The sequence below is a fragment of the Actinia tenebrosa genome, unplaced genomic scaffold (assembly GCF_029948245.1).
Source record: "Actinia tenebrosa isolate PJP-AT-01 unplaced genomic scaffold, QUT_ActTen_1.0 PGA_scaffold13__45_contigs__length_12533684, whole genome shotgun sequence".
NCBI classification, from domain to species: domain Eukaryota; kingdom Metazoa; phylum Cnidaria; class Anthozoa; order Actiniaria; family Actiniidae; genus Actinia; species Actinia tenebrosa.
The window spans coordinates 440,017-465,786 of record NW_028292573.1 but is presented as its reverse complement, the minus strand read 5'-3'; the positions used below and the strand labels follow the sequence as shown (position 1 = coordinate 465,786).

Here is a 25,770-nt window from a genome sequence, read left to right as displayed (position 1 = left end):
TCGAATGAAATCCAAGGGACTTTTAGCTTTTTGAAGTTGAGGTTTTAGCGGCAAAAAAGATTCGAGAAAAACACATTTCTTTGTTTGGAGCCGGAAGCTGCAGGGAGCCACGATGGTGTTGGCCAAAACACCTTGAGCCTTCCATTTTGTCATCACTTGTCAAATTATCTGGTGTTCTGAACGATCGCAATGTAGGATCTTTTTACAATGACAAAGGAGCATGACAGATGTGCATATATTAAGCGACGGTACATTTCCGGTCTTTATAAAGTCACTATTACGATTTTTCCCAAAATTTTGGCTTTTCCAATCAAAAATTGCAAGAAGTTTCACAAACATATGAAAGATAAAAGTTGAAAATTACGAAATTAATAAATTCGCTATTTTTCGTATCCTAATACCTTAAGCTTAAAGCAAGTAGCGATTTTTCAGGAGTTTTAACTTTGACCCAACAAAGCAAAACCGCCCAAAATGACGACATTCCAGTGCTTTTTTTTGATAAGAAATTATCCTTCTACCGCCATTTGTATAGCCATAGAAACCTTGCCTCTATATTGCTCAATATTCATAATTTCGCCTCCAGATCTCGCTTTAAAACGGACAAATTTGCTCACAAACTCAGCATATATTTTGGTACTGTTCGAGAAGCTGTCCGAGTGGAGACTGGTACCTAATTTGGAGAAAATGCCCGCGAATTTTGCTTTAAAAAATATTTTAATCGTTTTTTCCAATTTTTTCAAATCCTTTTAATAGTATAAAGATATTATAATGTTTCTTTAAAAAAATGCCTCCCCATTCTTCACAAAACCTCTTATTTGGAAATGACCAGAGTTGATGGGCAATTTGTGCGATGTTCTTTTTGAGCGTAAACTTGCTAAAGGGGAAGAGGTGCTGTGTCTGAATCATATTCAAAGTCTTCGTTTTCTTCCATTTAAATATTATAGCGGATACGACGAATCTGATGATCACACTTCTCTATTTGCCTTGCGAAGTCGTAATAGCAAAATGACTTGAGCGTTGTAGCATAACGAAAACATTCTTTTTCATCTTGTAGCTTGGTTGCGTGTTCGAAAATGTGATATCGCATCTCTACCAATGCCGTTGTATTTCAAGAATACCAAGTGCTTTTTTCAAAGAAGCCAAATACTGCAACTCATGTTCCTTGCTTGCTTGGTTGAGTAATATATGTTTTTTGTTTAATAGTATCCATTTTCATCTAAAGATTTTAATGAGGATTTTGGTGAACATGGTTCATTATTATTCATAGAAAAGAAAACTAAGCTCCGCCTCCTCACTGCCTCAAGTGATCCATATGTACATTTTCGCTAAAGAGCCAGTAGAATCATAAGTGCTATTTGGATTCTTTTGTTTATAGTTTCTTGGCGACGAATAAACTATGAGATGCCATATTGGAGTATGAGTTTACTCTTAGTGGATCTATGAATCACCAGAATCATGAGTGTTGTTTGGATTGTTTATAATTTCTTGGCAACGAATAAACTATGAGATGCCGTATTGGAGTGTGAGTTTACTCTTAGTAGATCTATGAATCACTAGAATCATGAGTGTTGTTTGGATTGCTTATAGTTAGTTTCTTGGCAACGAATAAACTATGAGATGCCGCCGGTATTCGAGTGTGAGTTTACTCTTACTAGAATCATGAGTGTTGTTTGGATTCATTTGTTTATAGTTTCTTGGCAACGAGTAAACTATAAGATGCCGTATTCGAGTATGTGTCTACTTTTAGTAGATCTATGAATCACTAGAAATATGAATGCTGTTTGGGTTCATTTGTTTATAGTTTCTTGGCAACGAGTAAACTATAAGATGCCGTATTTGAGTATGAGTCTAATCTTATAGATTACTAGATAGTATGAATCACTAGAATCATGAGTGTTGTTTGGATTGTTTATAGTTTCTTGGCAACGAGTAAACTATAAGGTGCCGTATTTGATACGTATTCGTATTAAGATACACTATGCCGTAAAAGTACAAGAATCTTGTCAATCATGAGATGATTGACAAGATACTAAATATTCTGTTTGAGTCATATGCAGTTCACGTGACGGCAATAACCAATAACAATGCGCCATTGCGATGCTTTTGTTTCAGCGCGCCTAATTTGAATGTCCCTTAAACATTAGGCATTCTGCGCCGTGGTCCTGTAAAATGACAGCCACAATGGCTGATTTCATCACGTGACCTCTTAGTGCAAGTCACCTATTACGCGCTCAACACAGCCCAGGTCGTCTGGGATTTGGCTACCGTGAATCAAAAATAATTATAATATTGTGACGGAAACCAAAATTCGAGGTCGCTAGTCGTCTGGGTCGTGTCGGTAGCCGTTCCCTAACTATGTCGTGTGTCATTTCCATTGCATCGTACCCTGTTTTGTGTATCATGAATTTCCACCCTCGTACGGAATCTGCTTCATCTGGTCTGGCCTGAGTAATATTCAGTACCAATAAACTTACTGTCAACGTTCGTGCAGTGGCTCCAAGTGCCTTGTGAGCATTTTTAGCTACAGCCATAGCATCTCTGTTCCTGTCTGCTGTCATGTAACACTCTACTAAACCTGCGGTATGGTAAGGTAGAAATAAATAAATAGAATAAAATAAAATAATAAAATAATAATAATAATTAATAATTAATTATATAATAAATTTTTAAGGTATTTCATGGAGTAGAACTGGATATCAAGCTCTCTTGATTTGATTTAATACACCGTATGGTTTGTGATGTTTAGAAACTGACGTTTCGGACGTTAGTCCTTCGTCGGAGTAAATGTCATTGACATTTACTCCGACGAAGGACTAACGTCCGAAACCACAGTTTCTAGACATCACAAACCATCCAGAGAAATTATGCAGAGACAGACAGAGAGAGAGAGAGACAGAGAGACAGAGAGAGAGAGAGAGAGAGAGAGAGAGAGAGAGACAGAGAGAGACAGAGACAGAGAAAGATAGAATGAAAGGGAGAAAGACAGAGAGAGTAGAGTGAAAGAGATATTTGGATATATATTATAGTGGTATTATATTTGTTATTTTAAAAATACACGACCACATCAGCAACGCTGTAAAACTTATCGTGTCTAAATAAATATTATTACTATTATCTTCATTATTATTAATATTATTAATTTATGATTTCCATAACAACTCTTTTTTTTCCGCTGATATTTTTCATCATTATTTTTTAACATCATCATTATATTTTCATATTTCTTTCTTTCTTTATTATTATTATTATTATTGTTGTCATTATTTTTTTATTATGTGCAGTTTATTGAAACTTACGTATGCAAATCTATTAAAATCGTATAGGGCGCACAAGCGTAGCCTATAGCCATGAGCTATATTTACAATTTCCATCAAATTTAATGAAATTAATATATATGTACATGTACATTATTATATAAAATCAAGTTGCTCTCATAAAAAAACAACAACAAACAAACAGACAAGAATAAATAAAACAAGCAGACAGACAGACAGACTTGATTTTTATAAGTAATGGGTTTGCACCATATAAAATACAAAAGGCATCGAGCGAGAGCAATCACGAAGGAATGCACTGATAGTTGTGTCAGGAATATATTAGCATAAACTTATGAACCGCGAAAAGAGACTGTAGAGTTCTTGCCTTGTGACTTCCCAACTTCAAGGGCCATTTTAAAAATATTAGAATGAATCAACCGACATGAGCTTTTGCAGGTACAGATAATATATCCTTGAGAAGACGTAACTAAATTTAAAAAACAATGGTTCGAGCCGTTTATGAGAAATCGTGGAAAACGCAAAACTTTGAAGATTTGCTAAATCTTTAGTCAAAAACGCTTTTCGAAAAAAAATTCGTTCTCAAGACCAGCAAGGAACTAGTTGACCAAACTCACACAGTATAAAAACAAGAGCAACAGCAACATTTTAGGATATTTTTGAATAATTTTATTCAATAGTAATTTTTTAAACCGAGTGCGCAAAAGCGATAAACAAAACTGAGAGTATAAAATGTTCGTGCGATTTTCTCCAAATCTAATATACGAATTTCTTTAAATCCTTGATATTTTGTTTGTCATGAATTGGGGATTCTTAGGAGTTAACAGTTTTTCTACAGCACATCTGAATCGCGCGTACTTTTATTTTTTCCAATTTTCGATTTTTCTCAATTTTCTTGCGTTGAAGACTTTGATTTTAATAAAATATACATTAGTACAAACTTCAAACCAAGAGCAACAACTGGTATAAATTCTAAAATGATCCAGCAAACAGAACATTGTCAACGCGACGATTGAAAAAGTTCTGTTTGGTGATCACGAAACTGTACCGAAACACCTTAACTCCAGAGAAGCCTAAAGATACCGAAACTCTGACAAGACGACTAGATACACCAGACAAGACGAGCCCGTCATGGTGAAAGTGGAAGTTATCCCGGGTAACCAAATCACCTCTTGCAAGTCCCTAAACATTAGGTCATTCCTAAAGATTAAAATGCTTTTCGTCTTTCAAGGTCAGATCAGCTAAAGATGTTGCTTTTAGACCAAGCTCTTTTGCCTCCACAACCTGGTCTTCGATTATACTTTTCAGTGGACAGACTACAACCACACAGCAGTGTTTTTTTGTGTGCGAAAGATTGCTTCACGCGAACAAGCAGGCGAAATATTAAGCTCTTTCCGAAACCAGTAGGCAAAACATACTTTGCGTCTACTCTACAAACAAAAAGATCGAAAACAAACAGAAAATATAAAACGTTTGAATCTCTCGTTATTGAATCGAAATTTGGTCAACATAAAGTTATCGTTGTTGGCGTATATAGGCCACCTAAGTGTATTGGGAGTGAATACTATGTTAGACTAGACGAAGAATTGAATGACATTATATCGTGGGCAAGCTTGCAAACACAATTCATTATAGTTACTGGAGATCTCAACCTTAATCGCCTGATTCCTGGAAGCAGTGAAGGAAAATTGCTAAGGGATCTTGAAGACGTACATAGTCTTTCATGCCTCATAGACAAGCCTACCAGGATAACCGAAACAAGTCAGTCAATGCTGGACGTTATTTTAACCAATAAACCCGAACTTTTTAGAGACTGTGATACTTACGACCCTGGCATAAGCGATCATACGCTGGTTTATGGCATTATGAACGTGAATGGTAAACACTATCCACACAAGGTAATTTCATTCAGAAGTTTTAAGAATTTAAATGTAAAGGATTACCTACAAGATCTACAGTCTGCGCCATGGCAAGTTGCGGAAATATTTGACACGATGGATGACCAAAATTCTTACTGGAATATGCTGTTCACTAGTGTTGCTGATGTACATGCACCTCGTAAAAAGATGAGAGTGCGGGCACAAGACGTCCCGTACATCACGTTGGAATGGAAGAAAGCTATGAGAGAAATATAAATACCAGAAGAGATATTCAAGAATTGAAAGAATTGCAAAAAGAATTTTTGGAGAAACAACGCAACCAAGCTACGTAGAAAAGCAAGAGAATATGAACTAAGAGAAGGAATTCCCGTGCCCCATAATGTGCACACTTTGATGCTATTTTTAGAATTCTAAAAATATTTTCCAATGATATCATTTATTTGATCGTTTTATTTTCTGCACGCGCATAGTACGCGCGCGCTCTACGCTGTTTGCTAACGTTTCCTTGTGCTTTTCTTATGTTCAAATGTTCAAATCAAGATGATGTAGGTCGGAAGCTTTGAAAATTTGAAAAATTACTACTTTAATTTCTTGCTTTGGACGTGCACATTCATATCCAGGGCAGAGGCGAAATAACGAAAAAAACAAAAACAAAAACAAAAACGTAAGCAAACAGCGTAGAGCACGCTCAGTAAATGCACGTGCAGAAAAAAATGGTTTATAGCATCAAACTGTGCACATGATGGTTACAAGGCTATATAGGGGGGATTCCTTCTATTAGTTCATTTTCTCTTGAGAAAAGCTATTAAAGATTACTGGCTGACTAAAACAGGATCTGCCAAGACTGATCCTAAGGAGTTTTATACGGTGTTTAAACCTTTCTTGGACTCTAAGTCATCAAGTGTAGATGATATACGTATCAACTTGGAGATTGATGGTCGTCCATTAACGAATCAGACTCAAGTTGCTAACCAATTTGTTGATCATTTTGCAAATGTAGCCGCTGACATCGGGGATCCCTGCATATTGCTGTCTACGGAAAAGGAACTAAAAAGCCATAAAAGTGTGCATGACATCCACACAAACAAGAAAATCGTTAATGCCCCAAAATTTGAATGTGCAGTGCGATGTAATACGTGAAAGATGGAACGCCGACTGCTGTAAAAAAAGTAGGCGTGTCAGTAGACGAATTAGGACGAATTAACTTCTCATCGATCTCTCATCAACGACTCATCGACCTCTCATCGACCTCACATCGACCTCTCATCGACCTTCTATCATAGAAAAAAATAAGCAAATATAAAATTATTATAAAATCAGTCATTTTCGTATTCCAAATGGTCTTGGCCGTGGAAATGAGAATTGGTCATGGGCTTCCTGTGTTTTCAATAACTAAATCGGATGGCCTGCCTGTGGAAATAAGAATTGGCCATGGGCTTCCTGTAGATTAAATTATGTAGACTAAATCGGATATGGGCTTCCTGTAGATTTGTGCATTTATAAAATTGTTTTGATGCCGTGTCTTATCTATCACGTGACAAAGAATGATTGAAGGAAAAGAGATATGACAGCATTAATGAGCTTGATTGCCAGGAAATTTTAGAATCATTGTACTACGGTCTAGTATGAAATAGAATGATCGCTGTTTATATAATAAAGAACAAGATAACAGAACTTATCATTTTCAGCTGATTTTTTGCATAATTAGGAAGAACTTAGTAGGTCTTATTGTTTATCGTTTATGAGTCATTAATTGAGTTGTGTTGGATACAACAGTCATCAAATACTCGAAGTTTTTCTTGAGTTTGATGAGGGATATCTTAAGAGTTTGGAAGATTTATGCTTGGTTGATTGCTGAACTTTGGTGTTTGTTTTTAAAAGAATTATGGAGGAATGTTATAAAGAATTTGCTCAACACATAAGATTGTTTCAAAAAAAAAAAAAAATTTCATTAGTCCTTTGAATTCATTGACGGTAGCGTGATAGCCACGAGCCTGGAATAACGTATCTATTGCGTTCCTCAAAGTATATTTTTTAGGTCTTGCTTGATTGTTTGCTTGGTTGAGTTTTAGAATCAAAAATTCAAAATCCCCGCGCTCTATAAATTGGATTGGTAAACAAAAGACTTGTCCAAACTTGCCTAACAATAAACTAATGACGTCACTCGGTCGTCATGGCAACCACAAACAATGCCTACTCGTCATTTTATGGTAATAAGTATAAACATAATTAAATCCACTGCATATGATACACGGAATGCGTACACGTCACAGAACATAATTAAATCCTCAGCCATCCTCACGTAACCATCCTCAACCAAAATTAGTAAATCCTCACCGAAAATACGGCCCGTGCAGTCCCTAACATACTACTACTGTTATCAATTGTAGCAAAAAAACTACTGTAAAAAACTACTGTTCATACATCCAAAAGCTATATAGTGTTTAATGAAAGTTAGAAAGACGACAAAACACTTTGTATAACAAAGATATTTATCAAAATGTAGTGATCTCTCATGGGCTGTAGGAGAAAGGCGAATATTTGGTTTGTGACGGGGAAAATGCTTGTTAAGAGACCAAATAAATCACTAATTACACACACTTTGATATGTTTATCCATAGTTTATTGATTGTTAGATGAATAAACATGAATTAATTCAATAGGCTTTTTATCTCCTTTTCCCCGGGGGGGACTCCGCCAGAATTTGGGAAGGGGTGTTCCGCTGGGATTCTGAAAGGGGACCCTGTTTATGACAAAAGATATAATTCATTGCACTGAGTTCCTGTTTCAATTATCATGTCATCTCGCGTATCGTTTTTTTTTACGACCATGATAACCAGTTTCGATCAATACGAAAGTAGAAACCCTGAATATGACAGGAAACTCAGGAAGAACTTGGACCTTGAGTGAAATTGCATACCCTGTTTATGACAAGAAGCTCGAGAACCATACCCTGTTCAGCGGATCATCCCTGTATAGTCCATATATGGGAGTACCCCCTCCCCCCAGACTCCTTTTCCTTCGATAAAACTCGCCATCTTTGTTATTGCTGGGGAGAGAATGAGAGAGTAAAGACCTAAGCGTTTGAGCTCCCGGGAAACTAAAATTTTCTTCGATTTATTAATATGATATCGGCAACTTTTCCTAAAAGAAAGAATAGAACAAGTAAAAACTCAAGTAGCTCGTCCGAAACGGAGTCATCTCCTGATCCAAAAAAGTTAAAAGAAGTCAAAATTTCAGATGTCGTTAACGACACTTGCAAAGGAGAGGACGCCATTCATGAAGTCAACGAAGTGAATCAAACTGAATCTGATGAAGTTTTGTCAGTATTGAACATGGCAGAGAAATATGCCTCCAAAATGGATGAGATGTTAGTCAAGCTTGAAAAATTGGATGTCATTGAGAGCCAAATGAGATCACTCCATGATTCGGTGACTAATACCAATGTAACGGTCAAAGAACTACAGAAGGAAGTCCCTACACTGAAGCACAAGGTAAATGAAGTAAGCACTTCATCCACAGGCTTGGAGAAAAGTATAAGCAGTTTAAATAAATCCTTGAAAGAAGTTAAGAAAGACCACGAACAGTTCATCGAGAGAAATCAAGAAGAAATGAAATCTTTAAATAAATCTATAGAAGAGTCAAAGTCCTCGTATGCAACAATGTACAATAAAGTATATGATGTCCAACGGGAAATAGAAGATATTGCAGGAACCACCAACGAAGTGGAAAAAAGTATAAGTTTCCTGAGTGCATCTGCTGAAGAGAAAGAAAAGAACATCGAGGACCTAAAGAAGACTCATTAAGCAGAAATTGAAACTTTAAAGGACGAAATCTCCAACCTGAAGGAACAACATCTAAAATATGAGACATATGATCGTCGCGAAAACCTGCGTTTCTACGGAATACCACAATTAGAAGAAGATGAAGACACGAAAACTGTGCTCTACAGTTTTTTCAAAGAACAACTAGGTATTGAAAATGCAGAGTCGATGGAAATACAGCGCGTTCACCGAACAGGCAAAAAGTACCCAAACAAACCAAGAGTGATTCTCGCTCGCTTCTTAAGATATCCTGACCGCGAAAACATCTTCTCCAAGCGTTTTAACCTTACTGAGGGCTTTGGAATTGGACCAGACTATCCAGCTGAAGTAGTGAAAATAAGGAAGTTTCTAAATCCCAAATTGATAGAAGCAAGGAAAATGGGTAAGAAGGCAAACTTCAGCAAAAGAGAACCACAAAAGCTCTTCATCGATGGAGTACAAGTGGATAAGTAATAAAGAATTTGAACTTATTTTTCTATAGTACATATTTTTTGTGCTATGTACAGGGAAAATAATATAGTTATATTTTTCTTGTTTCTTTAGGTAAGATAGGTCACTTTACAAAGTTGCATAATTTTGTCTTTTTTTTTTCCGTTATAATCCCAAAGAAAGCTTCTTTATACGATTGTTTTCCTTTTCGGGAGCTCACGCTCAAGCTCTTCTTTTTTGTTTATTTTTTCTTCCAATAACATGCAAATTGACTATCAATTCGCTCCTCTTTCATTCGTGGCTACAAAGTTATCTACTTGCCACGTCTTACTTTTTGTATTGTGGATTATTAACTATAGTTATTATTTGTTCGTCTCTTTTGTATTATTTGTATATGTAAGTGTCGGAACTTTTCCTACTGCACTCTATTTTTTTCTCAAGGGGGTTTCTTACAATAAGTTTATTAAAGACTTTAGAAAAAGGCCTCTCAGGAATTATGAAGGGTAACATGCAGTTCAAGATTCTCTCGCTTAATGTCAGAGGAATACGATCTCGTGAAAAGAGAGCCGCGATATGGCAATGAATAAAAAGACAAAAAGCAGACATATGTTTTCTTCAAGAGACCTACAGCAGTAAAGATACAGAAAATATTTGGCGAAAAGAATGGTCTGGAGAAATGTATTTAGCTCACGGTACACACCACAGTCGTGGTGTTGCAATTGTCGTTAAAAAAGAACTAGATTTTAAAGTAATAAATATTGAATTGGATGCGGAAGGTCGGTTTATAATCATTCAATCTTCGATACAAGACAATTATTTCTTATTAATAAATGTGTATGCCCCGAACAAGACAAGAGAGCAAATTACCTTCTTTCAACAACTTGAAAATTCGTTAAGTAATTATGAACAATTGGAATGTTCCGTTTTGTTAGGAGGTGATTTTAACATAATTTTTAATCCTGAGTTGGATGGAGACGGAGGTAAACCAGTAGAAAAAGAATCAGTGAAAGTAGTAAATGATTTGATGCAAGTGTATGACCTCGTAGATATTTGGAGAATTCGCAATCCAACAACGAAAAAATATACTTGGAGGCAGAAAAATCCACTTATTCAAAGAAGGCTTGATTTCTGGCTCATTAATGATAATTTACAGGACGACATCTCAAACATAAATATTAATACTTCGATTAAGACGGACCACTGTGCTGTCTCCCTAGAAATAGATAGTTTAGTTGATCAAGCTCGGGGGTCATCATATTGGAAACTAAATAATAGTCTTTTGGAAAGAAGTGATTACACAGATTTTATGATAAGCATCTTTCGAGACTTAGGAGTAGAAATTATGGATCCAAGGCTTCGATGGGATTGGATAAAATATAGAATTCGTCAGGAAACTATTTCTTTTAGTAAAAAATTAGCAAAACAGAAAAAAAATAAATTACTTGAAATTGACAAAAAATTAAAAACTTGCGAAAAGAATTATGAAGAGTCTCAAACGCAACAAAACTTAGAAGTTTTAGATTCTGTTAAGCAAGAGTTTGAACAAGAATACGACTATGTTATAAAAGGAGTGATTATTCGCTCCAGAGCCACGTGGTATGAAAATGGGGAAAAAAGTAATAAATACTTTTTAAATCTTGAAAATAGAAGAAATAAAAAAACTTGTATACGGCGTATTCTGAGGTCAGATGGAAAGGAGACATGCAACCCAAATGAAATAAATAATGAAATTCACTCCTTTTTCCGTGTTCTATATGATAAAAAATCTTCAGTAAGCTCTGAGGTTTTTGAAGCGTGTTGTTTCTTAAATTATACAAATATTCCCAAATTGTCGGGTGAGTTAAAGAGGATTTGCGAAGGACAACTTAGCGTTGACGAATGTCTACAAGCGCTACTTCTATTTCAAAAAAACAAAACTCCGGGAAATGATGGCTTATCAGTAGAATTCTATAGAAAATTTTGGCCACAGTTAAGACATCTTTTAGTGGACAGTTTAAATTTTCACATCAGCATGGAGAATTATCAACCACTCAGAAACAGGCAATAATCAAGCTAATTGAAAAAAGAAATAAAGATAGACGCTTTATCCAAAACTGGAGACCAATCTTGCTAATAAATGTAGATGCAAAAATTGGCTCTAAAGCACTTGCGAATAGATTAGAGAAAGTTTTACCATGCATAATACACTTTAATCAATATGCTTATGTTAAAGGAAGGAATATTTTCGACGCAATACGCTCGAATCAAGATACGACAGAATACGTTGAATCAAAAAAGCTCGGAGGTATCCTAACTACTATAGATTTTGAAAAAGCATTTGATTCTGTTTCCTGGGATTTCATGTTTAGAGTATTAAAAGTCTTTGATTTTGGAAGCTCCTTTATCGCTTGGATTAAAACTTTATACACGAATATATCTAGCTGTGTTACAAATAATTGTTTTCATACGCCATACTTTAATATTAAAAGAGGAGTACGTCAGGGGGATCCGCTCTCTCCCTATTTGTTTATTATAGTCACTGAGTTGTTGATGATACAGATTAGACAAAATACATTGGTGAAGGGAATAAATATAGGTCATCACGAAGTAAAACTCATTAACTTTGCAGACGATATGACAACCTTTGTTAAAGATAAAACTTCGCTCTCGATTTTGTTTTCAGTAGTTGAACATTTTGAACTTTTTTCAGGTCTTAAAATCAATCTTGACAAAACAGAAATTTTAATTCTGGGTACTACAAAGAAGTTAGAGATTGGGCCATGGAATAAGTATGTTAGGAATGATGTTAAGATATTAGGGATTTATTTCACTCGAAACCCCGTAATCTTTAAGCGGAAAAATATGGAATCGATTATTGAGTCATGTAAAGAAACTTTAAACAGGTGGAACTGGAGAAAGTTGACTTTATTAGGAAAAATTCAAAAATTAAATCGTTTTTGATACCCAAAATTTTATATCGTGTGATGATGTTCCCGTGTGATAAGGACATTATAAAAGAAATAAACAGTGTATTATATTCGTTCATTTGGCATGGAAAAGACAAAGTTAAGCGCCGATCTCTGATCAGCCCGATAGATCAGGGTGGCTTGAAGATGTCAGACATTGAGTCAATGTTAAAAGCACAAAGAATATTGTGTGTTAAAAAGTACCTTACTGATCCGGTAAATGATTGGATAAAAATTTTAGATTATTATTTGAAAGGAGTAGGTGGAAAACTTTTATTCTATTGTGATTACGAATTCTCCAAACTACCACTGACAGTTCCAGATTTTTATAGGGAATGCATTGAAGTTTGGTCTTCTTGTAACGGAAGTAAAACGAATCCATCCAATCTAGAACTTGTTGCAAATCAAATTCTTTGGAACAATAAATATATCTGTATCGATAAAAAATCAGTTTTTGAGGAAGGTCTGTTTGCAAAAGGCATACAAAAAGTTGGACATCTATTTGATGCCAATGCTGCTTTGAAATTGGAAAATAAAACATTTCAATTAAAGATTACAGCTTTGGAATTGTATATAATGTTAAGTCTGCAAAATGCAATGCCTCAGGAATGGCGAAAACTTTTGAAAAGTAACTCATCCCAAGTACCATATATTACATACCCATTGAATCAAAATATGAAATATCTTATTTGTGATTCTGAAAAAATTGAACTTACAAAGTTAGAATCAAAGAAAATTTATGATTTCTTTGTTTCAAAAAAGGCTGAACCTCCAACAGCAAAATTTAAATATGACATTGAAAGTGAGGAATCCTTGAACTGGAAGAGCATATATACGTTACCTTTTATAGTTACTATAGAAACTAGGTTAAGAGAATTTCAATATAAGATCTTAAATAGAATAATACCTACAAACACTTTTTTGCATAAAATTGGAAAAATAGATTCTTCACTTTGTAGTTTTTGTAAGGAAAAAGTGGATAGTCTTGAACATATATTTCTTAAATGTACAATTATAAAAGGTTTTTGGAACGATATAATTACTTTTTTAACTAAAAATGACATTCAACCTTTTACTTTAAATGTAAATAGCATTCTACTTGGTGTCTTTTAGAAAGATGATATATATTACAAGCTTTTAAATCATATCAATCCTTGAGGCAAAGCATTATATATTTCTTTGCAAGCTTAAAGAACTCACACCAACTATAGATTCTTTTCAAAAAAAATTAAAGATTACCTTTATGTGTGAATCTATCATAGCGAGAGATTCAAGCAAATTAGGTAAACATGAAAAAAAATGGAAACCGTTATGGAAACTTTTTAACCCCCTTGAATAATTAACTGTATGTTTGTATTTTTTTGCATTATCTGTAAAAAAAAAAAAAAAAAAAAACAACATTCTTTTCCATGTGAAATAAAATTGTATTACAACATGTAAAAATAAATAAAGGAAAAAAAAAAAAAAAAAAAGAAATAAAAAAAAACCTAAAAAAATAAAAAAATCTTTGTTATTGCTGAGCCTGCAATATCTTATTAGGAAAGACCGCAGATACGTCATGAACAGAGGGAGCCCATTTTCTGTTGTATCCTGCTATACTAAATATTAAAAGGGTAGGCCCAAAGTACAATTTCATCGTACTAACCTTGATGCCAGATGATGACGCGACATCTCCATAAAAGGAAACTACCCTGTCCCCTTCATATATATAAGGAAACTACCCTGTCCCCTTCATCTAAATAAGGAACGCATTGTTCGTTTGTTTTCAAAAATATTCGAGGGGTTCTCCTGAACATACTGAATCGAATTGGAAGCATTGTTCGCTTGTTCTACGGATTATTTTCGAGGGATTTTTCTTATTAATTAATTGTAAATGTACTAATCTCACTATCTGAAGAACATGAACAAATTGAATCTTCCGTCATGAGCCATTTCTATGGATAAAATGCAGCCGTTGAGCGTCTAGGTTTAAGTATTTATAAACACGTATCGCACTTTAAAAATTATTTTGATTTAAATAGTAGAGTTTATACTATGAAACCTCTTTTTTTGGATGCTTCTTACAGCCATGAAGAGTTCGTTAGGGTCCAATGTTTTACTTGTACTAAGTAAAATGCAAAGCAGTATTTGGGTCCATCGTCCAACTATTCCGGCCATGCGCCGCTCGCAAAGTCAGCGGATATCATGTATAAAATAAAAACACAGGAAGCCCAAGCTCTCTCAGGCCCGGACTTAGAGAAACAAAACCTTTTGTTACGGTATTCCTGTGCTTTAATAGGTATCCTATTACAAACGATGGCAAACGAGAGCTGAGGATTCAAGCTTTATTTTGGTACCAAACATGCCGTATTTTGCGAATAATTTTCAAGGTTTTTGCTTCACAAAGTGCCTATTCTTGAAGAAGGATCTCACAAATATTCGTCTCATATCGGAGCTTTTTGAAAATAAAAAACGAAAAGTATAAATTCGTTCAATCGACCACAGATTCGACATCAGTAATTTAGAATGTGTGTGTTTTAAGGATCGACCCCGGCAAATGAGGTAACTAGTTCTGATTTTGAGAAATCCTGTTTATAATATTTGACCTTTTGTGTTTTTCTTGCAATTTAACGAAGCACTTATGGCAAGAAGGCTGTTAAAATCTAAATATCGAGACGAAGAGGTTTTTCAAAACAAATTAAAGTATGTTTGGTAAAAATCAAATGCTTTAAGGTGGCTCGACTGGGTTTTGTTTGTGGCGTACCTTCGAAGTTTGAAGGGGAAATGCGTCGCTGGCAATAAGTTAATTTCAAATAAATTATTATGACATGTCTAGAGATAGATTCAAGTTTTACATGATATACAATTTATCATGATCGGAGTTGCCATAGCAATACAGTGACGTCATGTCATTTTTTTATACATTCCATTTTTGGCGAAATCAGGACGTTTGTATTAAAAATTGTTTAACAGAACTTAAAGTTCATATGCTCGTCTTCAAGTTAACGAAGTTTCGAAGATTTGTATGGAAGCGTTTCGAAATAATTGCCGTCGGAACTTTTGGGCAACCGAAACGAAACCCTTCCGACTATGATAATTTGTGATTGCAATTTCATATATACTTCATACTATACCATTCTAAAGACAAAAAAATATTTTACTAAATAAAGTTTAACGAGAGTACAAGATAGTCGTGTGACAAGTGTTTTTCTTTGTTATTTGCTAGCTCATATGAAATTATCATAGTCGGGAGGGTTTCGGAAAGCAATCAGGCTTCGAATGTAAAGTGTGAGGTGTTGGAATGCGCATGCACGACTTTGGAAATATTCCGGACAATTGAAAAGCGTAACGATATAAACAAAGTGCGAGTGAAGAAAGCGGTTGCATATTTAGAATTAGGATACAAATGTTTATGGAATTGAGAATATTATTTGACGGTTTTAAATTATTTCAATGAACTTGAAACTTTAGGGTATATAAATGCGTTATCTAAAGCAACTGACTTGGAAGTTAAAAAAAATTCATCATCGGATTATTGAGTTTGACTGTTTTTAGTAAAGACAAGTGAAATTTTTGACAAGATATCAAAAGGCACAACTTTACTAACTAGGCTTGAAATCATATTTCTCGAAATCGAATAACGCGATTTCTTTCCATTTCTCAGAAGGACTAGTGGAATAGTAACACAACACTATGACCCCAAAAAAAGCTTTTCCCATGTCCAGAAAGGAAAGGTTTCGGTCACATGAACTAATTGCTTTGGATTGTTTACATTTTTGTTGTCCAAAAGTTCCGACGGCAATTATTTCGAAACGCTTCCATACAAATCTTCGAAACTTCGTTAACTTGAAGACAAACATATGAACTTTAAGTTCTGTTAAACAATTTTTAATACAAACGTCTGATTTCGCCAAAACTAATATGTATAAAAAATGACATGACGTCACGGTATTGCTATGGCAACTCCGATCATGATAAATTGTATATCATGTAAAACTTGAATCTATCTCTAGACATGTCATAATGATTTATTTGAAATTAAGCTATTGGCAGCGACTGCATTTCCCCTTCAAACTTCGAAGGTGCGCCACAAACAAAACCCAGTCAAGCCACCTTAATGCTACATATTGTTCTTCTACCCCGGCGAGTGGAAAACTGTTTACACAGAAATTTATTAATACATTACTTTGTAAAATCTGACTTAACTCGCTTAACACTTTCAAGCGACACCGCATGACCGGAATAGTTGGCGATGCTCCGATATTTATTTAAAGCTGAGTCGTCTATATTTTTAAAACAGTAAACAAACGATGTAGCGCCGATGTTAGCTCGCCATATCTTAATTCATGCACCAACGGAGACTTGGCTTACGGATACCATCTTAGATTCAGAAATATTGGACAGGGGATATGTGCTATTTCGGTGGGACCGTACTGGACGAACTGGCGGCGGGCCTCTCGTGGCTTTTAAGAACTGCTATGAATGTCGCCGTAGACCTGATTTGGAGAATGATCTGGAGAAGGTCAAAGTTGAACTAAATCTACCTGGTTCTTCTAAACTCATCATAAGCACCATTTATAGATCACCTGACAGCACCCCAAACTATAACTTTAACTCAATTTCACAACTCACTTCACATCTAAGGCACATTGCGCAGATTCAGAGGAATCATTCCATTATTCTGGGGGACTTCAACTATCCATCTGTTAAATGGGTTGAAGGCTGTGGCTATTCTAACCATCCAAATTCTGCTGATTCTGCATTTACTTAGCTCCTCCAAGAACATTCGCTATTCCAGCTCAACAACTTTCCAACACGCATAGACAATATCCTGGACTTGTTAATTACAAACGAGCCGGATCGTATCACGAACATTGAAGTCAGAACCCCAGTAGATGTAGGGTTCCACACTGACCACAATCTGCTCGAATTTGAGCTGATTGCTAAACCGCGTAGGGTCCAGAAGCCTGAGTCATGTGTACAAGTTCAATGAAGAAGATTTCGAACAGATAAAGAAACAAATCAAGCAGAACCTAAACTTTGATACTTCACGTTTTATGGATGTTGATACTCTCTGGATCGAGTGGAAAGACACACTGATGGAAATTCTGAACTCCAATGTCCCTAAAGCGAAAATAAGAAATTCCTACACTCCCCCTTGGATTGACAAAGAAGTTCTTCATCTGTTGAAGAAATAGGAGACGGCAAGGCGCACCGCAAAAAGACGGAACAGTACGCACTACCAAGTAAAGTTCAAGACTCTGAGGGAGGAGTGTAAAACCCTGATTGATCGTAAACTCAAGGAATACAAGGCTTCACTTGAAGCCTCTTTGAAGAACAACACGAAACGGTTTTGGAGTTTCTTTTGCCACAAAACAAAATCTGACTCTATTCCAGCTACAGTCACATATAACAATACTCAATATTCAGATGGCGAGAGCAAAGCTGAGGCATTTAATGCATTCTTTTACGCTACCAGTGATCTCAAATGTGACATGCACATAAACACTGTTTCTGCCAAGGGATTCAGAACCCTCGGGTTTTTGCGTCGCCACTGTTTAGACTCGTTTAATATTCAACACAAACGGACTCTCTACCTGACTTTTGTGCGGTCCCTATGTGGGCTACGCAAGTGAGCTATGGTCACCTCAAACAATTTGTAGCATAAGCAGAATAGAACGTTTGCAACGTAGTGCAACAAGATTCATTTTAGGAATCAAATGGTCAGATGAAATATCATATCAGGAACGTTTGCTCAGATTAGACCTTTTGCCATTATCATATGGGCACGAAATTAAAGATCTCTTCTTTTTTAACAAATGTCGTTCCGGCCACTATAGTTTTCCTATTCATTCATACGTTATCCCAAAGTCAACCCGACTCATTTGCCACAGCTCTGTGCATGAACTTTTAATTCCTAAGTGCCGTGATAAGCTTTATCAATATAGCTATTTTAATCATCTCCCTAAACTTTGGAATAATCTACCTGTAACCATTCGTACTGCCGCTAACTTTAACCAATTTAAATCTGGCCTAATAAATCATTATTCTACAGCGCTCTCGAACACTTATGGTATGAATAACTTTAATACTTGGAAGTCTGTGTGCACTAAGTGCTCCTCACGTCGTAACCTCCATGCCAATTCTAACTGCTGCTACTAACTTCTAATGGCGGTACTTGAGTCGGCAGTTTTTTTGATTATGCTTTTTCTTTGCCGTCGTTTATTATATATAATATATATTTAGGCACTGCCTAAAAGCGGAGCTCCCGATACGGAAGTCACAGGGAAAACAATTTGAATGAAACTGAAAGGTTAAAATAAGATCGGGGAAAAAATCTTCAATTATTTTTAATCGAGATGAAGATAATTTCTCCCATAATAAAAACCATGCAGTGAAATCGAATCGAAATGCACTACGTTGTTTTCTTTGCGCGAGTATACTCTCCCACTTAGGAATTATGTACACAACTCACCCCCACCCCCAGGGGCTAGTTTTGTTCTTGGAAGATTTTTCAACAAAGTTTTCCAAGGCCGACAGTTTTAGGCTTTGAATCTCTTTTACTTAAAAAAAAAACACGAAAGATAACCACAGATAATCCAATACAATATCAAGTTTAGTGAAATTTACCTCGGATGTCTTTCATTGAAATCGAAATTCTGGAGATTTAGGGCAAATCAAGACCAAAAAACAGACCTGAAAACTGGTTTAGAATCGTATGGCAAACGCTCATTTTCTATCTCTGCGCCTATATTATGGAATGACCTGCCACAGAATATAAGACTATGCCAATCTTTAGAATGCTTTAAGTCTAAATTGAAAACGCATCTGTTTAAATCGGTATATAGTGATTTTATTTAAGCCACGTCAAAAACTAGAGCACTTTTTGATTATTTATATATTTTTAGGAATTATTTAGGGATATTATTGCAATTTTATTAATATTTTATTAAGTAATTTTAAGGTACTTTAGCTCTTGATTTAATTTTTCTTTTTTAGGTCTAGTATTTTTTACGATAATTTAGTTTTGAATTTATTGTAAAGCGCCACTGGACATTTATGGAAGAGGCGCTATATAAGAAATATTTATTATTATTATTTATTATTATTAAGGTGAGCAGAAAATATTGCTTACATGATTACGTCTTTTACAGGACGAGACGAAGTTTACATTTAGTTAAACTTGACAAGAACAACCGAGACAAAATAGAAAATAATGCAAGGCAATGCAAAATACAAAATGATGAATTTCTTGTCAGTAAATTGGCGTTTGTAAATTTTTTTTGAATATTTTTTAGCTTTTTAAAGTGAAAGAAAGGTCTTTATACAATAACATCTCTCAACAACACAAATTTAAGCTAATTCTCATAATCATACTTGCTCGAACAGCAAACAGTTGAATGTTCTACTTAACCGCCTCTCATTTGATTTTGGCATATCAGGGATGGCCTTAAGGTGGTTTGAGTCATATCTGTCACACAGACGTCAACGTGTCACCATTGAGGGTGTTGTTTCTGATTCGTTTGATCTGGAATACGGTGTTCCACAAGGCAGCTGCCTCGGTCCTCTGCTGTTTATATTGTATTCAAGCAAGCTATTCAGAATTATTGAAAGTCATCTGCCTCAAGCCCACGCATATGCGGATGATACACAACTGTACCTGGCCTTCAAGCCGGGCGACGATACTGATGAGAGGTTGGCTGTGAGTGCTATGGAAGCGTGTATTTCAGACATTAAACAATGGATGCTATTTGACAAACTGAAGCTGAATCCTGGTAAAACAGAATTCTTAGTGATCGGTACCCAACAACAGCTGGAGAAAGTGAACGTCACCAATCTACAAGTTGGAGAATCCAAGATTAACCAATCTTCTGTTGTAAAAAACTTGGGAGCCAGGTTTGACTCCCACTTGAATATGCATGAACAAATAAAGAAAACTTGTAGTTCATCGTTTTACCATCTATACAATATTAGAAGAAATAGGAAATACCTTTCACGTGGTTCTACCGAGACTTTGGTCCATGCTTTTATAGTGAGTAAACTTGATTACTGTAATAGTTTATTGTATGGGCTTCCTGATATTCATGTAAATAAGTTACAAAGAGTGCAAAATTCTGCTGCCAGGGTTATTGTAGGGCTTCCTCGTTTTTGCCACATCACACCAGTTCTTTTTGATTTACACTGGTTACCTATTAGATATCGTATTCATTTTAAGATACTACTGTTAACATTTAAATGTTTACATGGGCTAGCACCACAATATTTATCTGATTTGGTTTCAGTAAGTAAGGTATCTAGGTATAACCTCCGGAATCATAAGGGCACTCTGCTAAATCCAGCTAGTGGGAACTGTTAAAAAACTTTAGGTGACAGGGCTTTTCAATCTGCGACCCCTAAACTGTGGAACGCTCTTTCTGTTGAAATCAGGAATGAACTGTGTATCAGGAAATTTAAATCACTTGTTAAGACATACCTTTTTAAATTAGCTTTTACTTAGAATTTTATTCATCTTTATTGCTATTTACTATATATTTTATTTATTTAATATATTTATATTATTATATACTATATTATATTATGTTATATCTATATTTCTTTTTATCCAATTTATTTAATTGAATGGCGCGTTATAAATATATTATTATTATTATTATTTAAATCTATATTTCATTCAATAATTAAATAAATTATCTGTAGAAAGATATAAAATTCTTGAATGAAAGTCTTCATTGTTTTGCCGATGGGACCCCGCGATAGGAGGCGAACAAAGCTGCATTTTTATTGAACGAAAAACATACGATAGTTGGTTAAAAACAACAGATTTGTTAAAGATTTACAAAGCTAAATAGGGGCGAATATTTGTCGTAATATGCTCTTCGTATTATTTTTCCTCCAGCTTGAAATAAATTAAGCTTATCTATAGAAATATAAAGTTTTGAGAGAAAGTCTTCGATTTGTCGATTCGTCGAGAAAAATGCTTGTCAAAAAAATAATAATGTACGATTGTTTGCTAAAAAGCACACACCTGAATTCTTGAAGAACACTTCTTGATCCATCTTTGAAAGTTTTTTTAATTGTCTTTGGTCTATAACTTGTCCTAAAGCGATTTTTTCTGTGCATTTGAGAGCCGCCTTAGCTAGTAGTTTTGCTTTGACATCAAGTGGGATTCTTGTGTTGTGTACACGGAAGTTTGTACGTACGTACGTACGGACGGAAGTGACGTCAGCCAAGCCATGAAAAATCAACTCGATGGTTTAACTTGTTTTTTCCCGCTCGCGCGGGAGCTCCGCTATTATATATATTACATATAGAGTATAGATCTTAATAATACATATTTTAAGTGTTTTTATATAGTATTAAGTCTCGACCTCTACACCATGCACCATGTTTATTTGTCCATTCATCCTTGCCAATCTGGTAGTATTCCTTTTTTACTACTATTATTTTGAAAGGGTACACTTTATGTGGAGCCAGGCTCTGTTGTGACACCCTCACCAACACTTTCATATCATTATTATTATTCATCATTTCATTTTGTTTTTCCACACCTAGTATTATATATTAATATTATCATTTGTAGCTGTTTTATTTTTGGTGAAAGCTTATAAATAAATAAATAAATAAATAAATAAATAAATAAATAAATAATAATAAATAAATAAATAAATAAATAAAAGGCCGTATGATGACGAAACAACTGGCATCGAGCTCAAAGCGATTCAAAGTGATCACTTGGTACATAATCCATGCATCTCATTGGTGAGAGTGGGGCAACGCCCACTTTGGACCTACCCTCTTAATTTTTAGTAAAAAGAAAATACAACAGAAACTGGGCTCCCTGTTTTAATGACGTATTTGCGTTTTTACATAATTAAATATAGCGGGCTTATTAGAAAGACAAAGATGGCTGTTAGAATCGAAGAAAAACTATTGAAGTGCCTATGAAATTTATTTTTTTACTTTTTTATATCGAAGTATAAGCTATTCTTAGAAACGTGTCGAAAAAATTTTTGATTCTGACGCTTCTTTCTATTTTTTATTTTTATTTTTCGAACGGTCAAAAGTACTAAAATCGGCATTTCTTTGATCTCTGGCCGCGCGAAATGATAACCTAAGGGACTGGGCTGTGACGTCATAGTAATAAATTGGGTTTAGATGCTTCCTCATTCTCTCTAGATTTCACTACCAATTTGTCGTTTTTTACGCCTTCAAAAGGCCTCATATTAGTGGTTAGAGGATTTTAAATACTTCAGACTTCAGGAATGAAATTTTTTTGGGAGTTATTTTAAGAAAAAGAGAATCAGCAAGAAGTTAAACGCAACCCATGGAAAACCTCATACTAGGTTGTCACGCTCAGAATCAAGTGTAATAAATTAGCTTCAAAGACTTATATATTTCACATACAGTAACTCTGAGCACTACATGTACCTACAGCCTTTAACTCATAGATTTTTTAGCATTATTCTTATTAATATCTCATGTATTTATGGATGCATATGCGAGTCCGTGCCGCGCAAAATTCTTGCAGGTCGTTTCCAAGTCAGAAACAACAGAAACAATCAAATAACTCCAGGTAGTTCACAAAATCTTTTTCAATGTAGATGGCTTCGTCGCTTAACACTTTTCAAAATCTAAACATGAATGGCCCTATTTCACTATGACGTCACTGCTTGTTTATGTCGGGGATAGAATAGGCACTTTGCAGCTAAGCAATCACGTGCTGATTAATTCACTGAGAGCAAATGAATGAACATTTTGATTCCCATGGGTGAAATTTACTGGACTGCAAACAAACTTTCTACAACCTGTTTCGAGAGATCGTAATAAAACTGCATTTCGTAACACACTGGATAGACATGTTTTCATTCAGTTCTTTACAAGTAGCTAAAAAGAATCACCAATTTAATATAAAAACAAAAAATTTGCAGTCCAGTACAGACACGTAGTTTTATAATCATTATTCAATAGCCCTTTTCTTTTTTTTTTTTTTTTTTTCTCTCGAAGATATTAGCTTTGTAAGCTACTCTGAAATTCGAGGTTAAATAAAGTTTATGTATGTATGTATGTACGTGACCGTTAACTGCAAGGGGCCTATAGCCAAATCCAATAGAAAATTCAACAAAATTTGCTTCTATCGAAACAGTTTAATCTAGAATGGCCTGGTTTTCAGATATAATATGTGTTAATATGTATTAAAAAATATTCTGAACTTTTGCTGGCTATTCCACTTCTTTTCGTTGATTGATGCGGGTTTTAGAACAATTTTCGGTGAATTTGCGTTGATTCTGACTCCGTCCGACGACCATGATCCTTTGCGTTTAAATAATAGATTGTTTTGATGTGACGTCATAGTGAAATAGGGCAATTGCATTATATATTTATACTGTAGTAGTTCAGTCGAGGAAATAAGGGTGCGTGACACTTCGTATCATCTGTCTAAAGTTATCTGTTACTCTGCAGGTCAACATGGTTTCACTTCATAGTCGAATATAATATTTTCTACTCTATCAGCTTTCTATCTTGTCTCACAGTATCTAGCCATGCATATCTTTGAAGATTTAAAAACGATCCTATATCGAGGGAAATTCAAGTAAAAAATCTACAGAGCATTCTACGGTAGCAAAGAATTAAAATATTGTGACTAGTAGTATTATTCATATGTTAATCGTAGACATCGTACGGGTATTTTGTCTCAACCATTCATTGCAGCCCTTTTAGCATTGCACTAAGTACTTCTTAAGAGTTTAATAATCACTGAAATGTTACCACACTCACCAAAACTGTTTGATAAACCGGGAATAAATTATTCCCGATCCGGAGCGAAGACGACTCAGTTCGAGCAATGACAAGTAAAAGTTACCCGGTATCAACTGCGGTTCCCTATAACGACTCTAAAAATTTCCAGGAAGGAATTTCTAACTATACGCCGAATGCAATAATGGCCGCCGACGCGCGGGTCAGTGGGTCAAGCTTCGCGAAAACGAGACTAGTCAGTCCTCGATCGAATGAGTTTCCCCCCGAATCTTTGTAAACATGGCTAGCACTTCAACAATACAACTCTGTGAAGACGATATTCTTGGGGCATCTCTTGAAGGAAGAACCCCAACTTCTTTAAAAAATGAAGAATTGCGTTTTTGGTTGAAATGCCGAAGAGATTATCTTAAAGGATTGAAAACAAAAACACAACTTGTAGAAAGGTAGGTTAATCTCACGCCGGTACTTCGCATTAAGTCGTGGAGATCTTTTCGTCCACTTAGCGATTTTTTTAGGTCGTTGATCTTGAAATGAAGAGAGCTTACCTTCGTACGCTCGTTCAGGTTGAAGTCTTTCTCTTACGAAGGTCTTTATCCTTTGAGAAATTGAACTGAATTTCCTTCCTTTATTTTGTATCGATTCTGTGATCACTTTGGAACACAGCAAAACGACGGCATTTTCTTGACTCTTATAATAAACAACTGTGGAAGCAGCAATGGCGGACTGACTAGCCTCGTTTTCGCATACCGCTTCGACCCACGCCTCGCGCGCCAGCGGCCATTATTGCATTCGGTGTATGCTGCTGTACTTTTGGAGTATTTACTAAGGTTTTGACAAGTTTTATCCACAGCCAATGAGATAATATTTGATCGGGTCGGAACCCCTTCAGTCACCTCACTTGCTTTACTAGGTTGTGTTCGCTTCAATATACCAGTAGAGTAGGCTACGAATCCCGATGAGAACTGGAAATGGAATATTTAGATAATGAACTTCCTCATAGAAGCCCAAGAAAGCAGTTAAAAGTCTAAAGACTTCTAAAAAACCCAAAGACACGCAAGGAAGTTTTCAGTATCCCATACATTTCTTTGTAAATCAAGAAGAACGTGTTGCTATTATGACGTCACTAGCCCAGTCCCCCATGTCGGTCGGTCATATTTTGGAGTCTTCCTATTTTCGCACTTTTGACCGCTCGAAAAAATAGAAAGAAGCGTCAAAAACAAACATTTCTTTCTTAGAATAGCTTATATTTCGATATAAAAAAGTAAAAAAATAAGGGTCATAGGCACTTTAAAGGAGGTCTAACGACCATTTAATTCATGTTTATTCATCAGAGACTAATGTAACAATCAATAAAACACGGGTAGACAGATCCAAGTGAGTAATTAGCGATTTATTCGATCTACTAACAAGCATTTTCCCCGACACAAACCAAATATTCTCCTACAGCCCATGGATCTCTCGAAGATTTGTAGTAAATTTCCTAGCAAAATTATCCGAAGCTCGACTAGATAGTCTCGTTTTGATGCTACGTTCATCACGACATCGCCGGTTTGTTTGGGTGGCGTGCTCAACTACGATAACAGCTATTCAGATGGGAGCTAATTATTGCTAGATAATCATATTAAATACGATTGTAATTTACGATAAAGAATGTATGAATATCATGAGACAGTAAGAAGCAAGA

The 25,770-nt window shown here is 35.4% G+C and overlaps 2 protein-coding genes and 1 pseudogene across 4 annotated transcripts in view; 2 read left to right on the top strand and 1 right to left on the bottom strand.

Annotated features, from left to right (window-relative positions):
• Nucleotides 1-25,770, bottom strand: part of LOC116291021 (anaphase-promoting complex subunit 7) — a 136,516-nt gene that overhangs the window by 32,233 nt on the left and 78,513 nt on the right. For all 3 annotated transcript variants that reach the window (XM_089029049.1, XM_089029051.1, XM_089029050.1), the window contains exon 15: nt 2,475-2,575. In XM_089029049.1, the coding sequence (XP_088885175.1) occupies nt 2,475-2,575 (101 nt within the window). The remainder of the gene's footprint in view (nt 1-2,474; nt 2,576-25,770) is intronic.
• On the top strand, nt 8,281-9,432 carry LOC148911531 (uncharacterized). Its single transcript, XM_089029119.1, has 2 exons — nt 8,281-8,880; nt 8,983-9,432. The coding sequence occupies exons 1-2, from the start codon at nt 8,281-8,283 to the stop codon at nt 9,430-9,432; spliced, it is 1,050 nt and encodes a 349-aa protein (XP_088885245.1).
• On the top strand, nt 16,654-20,560 carry LOC148911530 (uncharacterized; annotated as a pseudogene).